Source organism: Diadema antillarum, unplaced genomic scaffold (genome assembly GCF_040938485.1).
Source record: "Diadema antillarum isolate AM-2024a unplaced genomic scaffold, OU_Dant_1.0 seq00001390_RagTag, whole genome shotgun sequence".
Classification (NCBI taxonomy): Eukaryota; Metazoa; Echinodermata; class Echinoidea; order Diadematoida; family Diadematidae; genus Diadema; species Diadema antillarum.
In genome coordinates, this window is record NW_027272145.1 from 931,501 (window position 1) to 937,500 (window position 6,000).

At 40.6% G+C, this 6,000-nt stretch overlaps 1 protein-coding gene across 3 annotated transcripts in view; it reads left to right on the top strand.

Annotated features, from left to right (window-relative positions):
- LOC139708931 (sodium/calcium exchanger Calx-like) overlaps positions 1 to 6,000 on the top strand; it is a 95,485-nt gene that overhangs the window by 47,376 nt on the left and 42,109 nt on the right. For 2 of the 3 annotated variants that reach the window (XM_071620895.1, XM_071620896.1), the window contains exon 2: positions 5,486 to 6,000. This exon is cut by the window's right edge and continues 121 nt beyond it. In XM_071620895.1, coding sequence (XP_071476996.1) covers positions 5,597 to 6,000 — 404 coding nt within the window. In that variant the 5' untranslated portion in view covers positions 5,486 to 5,596. Of the gene's footprint in view, positions 1 to 5,485 lie in introns of those variants that run through there. The other variant, XM_071620897.1, reaches the window with a different exon arrangement.

Here is a 6,000-nt window from a genome sequence, read left to right on the forward strand (position 1 = left end):
CAAATTTCACGAGCAGGTGCTATTCGCGAACTTAAAAACACGCATTGATGGTAACTCTGATCCCGGCACGAATGTGACATACATGCGTATAATTTCTCCGTTCAGAAATGTACTTCACCATCGCGAAAGTAACCACTCGCGAAATTGTCGGGAAGTCCCGATTCGTGAAAAATTAGACTCGCTGAATAGACACTGTATGGCATATTCAGTATATTCACAAACAAGCCTACTTCCAAGCCTTTCATGCTTCTTCCTCGCTTCAATGCAAGGATCAAAATGTAAAAGAGTGGTAAAAATGTTGTTTTGGGTGTGTGCGTCTCTCAAACTACAGCATGATAATTATTGTACTTTGGCAGTAGGTTTCTAGTGATCTTGTAAAAAGAGCAAAGCAACAATCCTATGTGATATTTTCTCAGAACTTTTTTGGCTCGAAAAGGACATTTTAGAGTGTGTTGCTTAGTCTGGGATCTAAAACAGTCCCTGATCTCTTTTTTGGTGTTTTTTCTGGAACTAAACATTGGCTTCAAAAACAACTTAAAAGAAAATTAACATGCCTTTATAGTGCTCTGCATTGTCTGGGATTTAAACCTGTCCCTTTTTATCCTCCAGGGTAGCCGAGTTTGTAGGGGAAATTGTTACTTCTATTGCAGCTGGAGTTTGTGTGGGGCTTGATTCGGAAAGTTGCAGTTGTGACAGTAAAATTCAGTTGAGATTAAAGTTGACACAAACATTGGGAGAGCAGACTCAGTGCTTTGCTGTTGCTGACAGTTTTGAGAATGCTGGAATTGTAAGAAAAATGTGGTAATTTAGATTGGAAGATGTATGTTGAAGGGTCAGGTTTTAATATAAACTGCTAACTTATTTCTCTGGTAATTTGGTATTGTTCTGTAAAAATTCGTGCTACAGCGCAATTTGTTCTACAGATAGCAATACACACCCATGGAAAAATATATCAACACACTTTCTGACAGCAATTTGGTTTACGCAAATCCATGCAGACTGAGTTAAAGAGCATATCCATCTAATAATTACAGAGATACGATTGATGTGGCGCGAGCCCATTTGTCATTTAAATGCGGCAATCAACAGAATTGGGTCCATTAGAGCAAGCGAGGGAGCTTAGAGTAGGGTGGACCGATGTCGGCGTTGCTCCAACACCATGTGCTGGAAAGTAGCATCCAGTTCGGGGTTAGCCTCGTCTCCCCTCACGCTCCACACCTGTTGCTAGGCAACCCATCCAGCCTGTTGTGGCATGATGCCAATGATGGGATGACAGCCTGCATCTCCGATCAAGGGCGATTCAAAGGCTCTTGTCCCAGCCGGCCATGTATACCTGGTTGATAGGAGCATGTTTAGTGCCACTGCATTATGAATGTGGATTTCCTTGAAATATTGACATTGAATGTTAGTGATCCAGTCAGCTTTATTTTCTGTCATGTTGCAGATTTGATTGGCAAAGTACATGATGGCTGCCTTTATCATCTCTCCCATGTTTAAAACACACTTTAATACCCACTATCAAAATCTACGAGCGTTCGCTAAGTCCTTCCAGATCGCATTTCTTGAGTTGTTGCGTTTATCGTCTCTTTCGCGAGTCGAGAGGAAGGTCTTGTTTCCGCGCAGCTCTATTGTGCAGTTCGACCTGAGGAGTGGAGATCATGTGTAGTTGGCATGGGTAGGTCCGAGATAAAAACATGTTTCAAAATGACTTTGCATTTACCATCTCTACAGAAACACATTTCTGGCCTAAATGCATTTGAGATCACACTTTTCCGCATTACAGTATGGCATTTCTAGCCCCACATACTGCATACAGACAATGTATCAACTCAGCGTGGGAATGCTGCGTGTGAAGCATTCCCTGCTCTCCGAAAAAAAAAAAAAATGCTCGCATTCACATTTCAAACATTTGATTTGTGTGCTTGCTTGGATGTGATGCTACCGGTAGAATACACTCTGCTAGTAAGTGGTGTGGGGAGTACAAGAAACATTCATGCTTGACATGAACAAAAGTCAGGAGAATTATTTGAAAAAAAATCTAATTCTTTTTTTTTTTTTCACCAATGAGCAGCAAGAGAGGGTGGCCATTTGCAAAAACAGGGAAGGACTGCCAGAGTTTGAAAATATCAAAAACAACAAAAGCAACATAAAATTCTCCATGTTCATTTGCACTTGAAAAAAAAAATCCAAGTGGTAGGAAATCTACAATGTGTAATCACAGATCATTGCAGAGTAATTCTAGTGACAGCACGTACATACCATAACCACCCCTTCCATTACTTTCCTGCAAGTATGAATGCTCCCAATGTTTGAATGTATGTGTGTTTAGTTTGATTTAGAGTCAAATACTGTAAAACATGATATATTCGCGGCATGAATTTTTCGCGAATTGGAAGCGGCAGCCTTTTTCGTGACATGAAATTTTCGCGAAGTGCCACTGGCATTCAATGCATAATAGTGTAAACAAGGACTTTCACGTGCATTTTAATTTCGCGAATCTTTGCGCTCGCGAAATTCGCGAAATTAAAGTGCACGCGAAAATTCCTCGTTTTACAGTATATCGGGAAGTGACAGACAACTATGTAAAACTTATATTATCCAATCCAAGCCCATTAACTGATCTTTTCTACATTGTTGTTTACTTTTAGCAGGCTGTAATATAAGCAACTGTTACTGAGCTCAGTCATAAAACATGTACAGACAGTAGGCCTTGGACTCCAGTTAGAATTACAAGTCATTTTGATGCCATTATAGAGCAGTGTGATATGCTGTCTAGGGTGATGATTTGTGTCCAGGAATGCTTTGGATACAGAGGCTACAATATAATAAATGCACACACTTAAAAGGAATGATTTTGGTTGAGATTGTGCTTCAGGTTTCTAGCTTTTGATGATGATTTTTTTAAGATGATGAGAAACCTCTTCATGAAATATCAAACAGCATATAATTCTGAGATGAATTCACAGTTTATTTGATATCAAGTAGTTTTGAAATTGCTGAGATATTTATATTAAAGTGGTCCTGATAAAAGGTGGAACCCATCTTTTATAAGGATAAATACTGTAAAATGAGGAATGTTCGCGTGCATTTTAATTTCGCGAATGTCGCGAGATTCACGAAATTAAAATGCACGCGACATGTCTTATCTACACTATATGCATTGAACGCAAGTGGCAATTCGCGAAAATTTCTTGATGGAGCCGACGGCCTTTTTCGTGGCAGCATGCCACGAAAAAGGCCGTCAGCTCCATTTCGCGAAAATTTCGTGCCGCGAATATATCATGTTTTACAGTATATATAGTTTTTAGATATCTCATCCATTTTAAAATCGATTCTCATCAAGTAAACTTTGAATTCGTCTAGAATTGTATGCTCTTTAACATTTCAGAAAGTGGTTTCTAAGTATCTCACAAACAAAGCTGAATCCTTACCTCAACCAATACTATACCATCCCTTTAAATTGAAGCTGGGGGGGGGGGGGGGGGAATATGTCACCTACAGCTATCTGTGTGAATGCTCACTTGTTCAGTGTGACTGCACAATGCATTGTGGGACCTGTAATTGAAGCTCATCCAACTCATACTGAGTACTCCATATTCACACATGTCTGGACAGCCAATTCTGGTGCAAATATTTGTTCTTATTATGTGGATTATTTGACAGTCAGTCTGCACCCAACAGACGGAATAGTGGTTGTCTATATTATGGAACGTATTTGCACATGACTTTAGCTTGTTTTATTCTTTATTATTTGTGTGTAATTGATGCAAGAAGAGTAGGACGAGCTAATTTTGCTGCAACAGGCATTTCCCATAGACTCCTGCCCAAGTGTACTCAGGACACGTCCCCAACAGGTTTAGAGTAGTAGTAAGCTGACCCACTGCTGTAGATATCAATTAACTGAATGATATGATTCCATTTTGAAGAAAGAAAATTAATGAGTCATATTATGCAGGAGGGGTATTGAAAACAAGTCTTTGGATTTTCAAAATGGATAGCAGAATGTTGTGAAGACATAAATTTCTTATGGTGGTACAGATGAATGGAAAGAAGATAAAATGCGCTTCAGCAAAACTCTTTATGTTGCCTCTATTTTACGTCCGGTGTACAATATACAACATTCATACAGATAGTGTAAATAGTTGAAAGTTATAGAGTAGCGATATATGTCTTGTTTGTTTTGTCAGCATTGGTGAGATAATAAAGAACAAGCTTTGGAAGAAGGAATATCATTTTGAATGAAAATTTGCCATTTTGTTTTCAGAAACATGCTGTCTGGCAATGTTGGCATTTACATTGTATAAGCATCTCAAATCACATGTCTTGCACAGTTGCTGTTCAGGAAATGCAAATCAATTATCAAAATGTGACACTGGAGTGCTGACACAATATTTCTCTCCTATCTGCGCTACATATTCTGCCTAGGGTGTGTCCCCAAGTATCTTTCTGTGATAAACATGTACATAATCTTCATCTTAGAACATCAAGCAGTGGCAGTCACATATTTCCTGGAAGAAGAACAGGAAAGGATGTTACTAATATCTCAAATTGGCCAAGTGTTTGTTCATTCTCAAAGACTGACCATCGTTTTCTAAGAAAGCCGTTAAATAATGTTTTAGGAAAGCGCTGAAATGCAAGTCACATCTGCTGGCCATCAAACCTTCCTGGATTGTGTACTGTGAGCCGTGTGTGGAAATCTTTCAATGATTACACTTGTCTGTAGCCAGAAACAGCACTATTAACCCATTCCATATGGGAACCTGGTGGCCTGTGGAATAAGTCTATGGAGATTTCAGAATTCAGTATCAAATGGGTTAAATGTAGATTATCATGTAATCATAGCAATAGAAAGCAATGGTACTGCACATTATAAAGAAAATAATATGCTCTTATAGTCCAATAACATGATTCAGTAAGAATCAAGGGAATTTTGTTCATTTGTTGTTTTCCAGAAAGAGTGCAGTTGTGGATTTTTTTTCTCTTTTGATCAACACTCTTCATGAGGTCACTCAAATTAAGCCAGAAAACAGTGATTTCCTTGCCATGAGGAAGGTCCATTGATAGCCTTATATGGTATAATGAGTAGAAATAGGTAAAGAAAATCGACTGTATATCTTGTGTTGTGCTGAGAATGTTAGAGTTCAATACTGCAGGCCAATGCCCATATCAATTAACTACATTGTAAATCAAAGTATGACTGAAGAGCCATACTTGGCGCAGAAGTTAGTGATTGCGTGATAAGGCAGCAGCATTCCAGTCAGCTGTGTGATAAGAGCGAAATGCTCAAGTTTGTGTCTCATCATTTGTCCATATCAAACCAATAAAGCTCTTCCCATTCATCCAGTCAAAGTAGATCTTCGGGATCTAGCTTCATTCTCCCAAGGAAGCCAAACTGATATTTCGGAAAATGTTACTTTAATTGAGTTCATTTCCAGTTCTTTGATTCAAAGGATGTTTCATTATGGATGTCCACACCTTAACACAGGTCATGAGAACGAAAGCCTGAGGCGGTGTCTGCTTTTGCTGGTCCTGAAAAATTCTGTGAGATCACCAGTGGAGTAAAACAGATTGACTGTCCACCCCCCTCTCAGCCGCGATGGACAACTCCACCGATCCCAAGGCCCACTGTACGGGGATCATCCTCCCGCTGACGGACGAGTCGGGATGGAACCTCGGGTTCCGTACCTTCATCTACCTCCTCGGGCTCCTCTGGAGCTTCATGGGCGTGTCCATCATCGCCGACATCTTCATGTGCTCCATCGAGGTCATCACCAGCTCGACGCGGAAGCTGAAGCGGGTCAATCCCAGCGGCGAGGTGGAGGAGGTGGAGATCCGTGTCTGGAACGACACCGTCGCCAACCTCACCCTCATGGCCCTGGGCTCCAGTGCCCCCGAGATCCTCCTCTCCATCATCGAGATCGTCGGCAACGGCTTCGAGTCCGGCGACCTCGGGCCCAGCACGATCGTGGGATCGGCGGCCTTCAACCTCTTCATGATCAC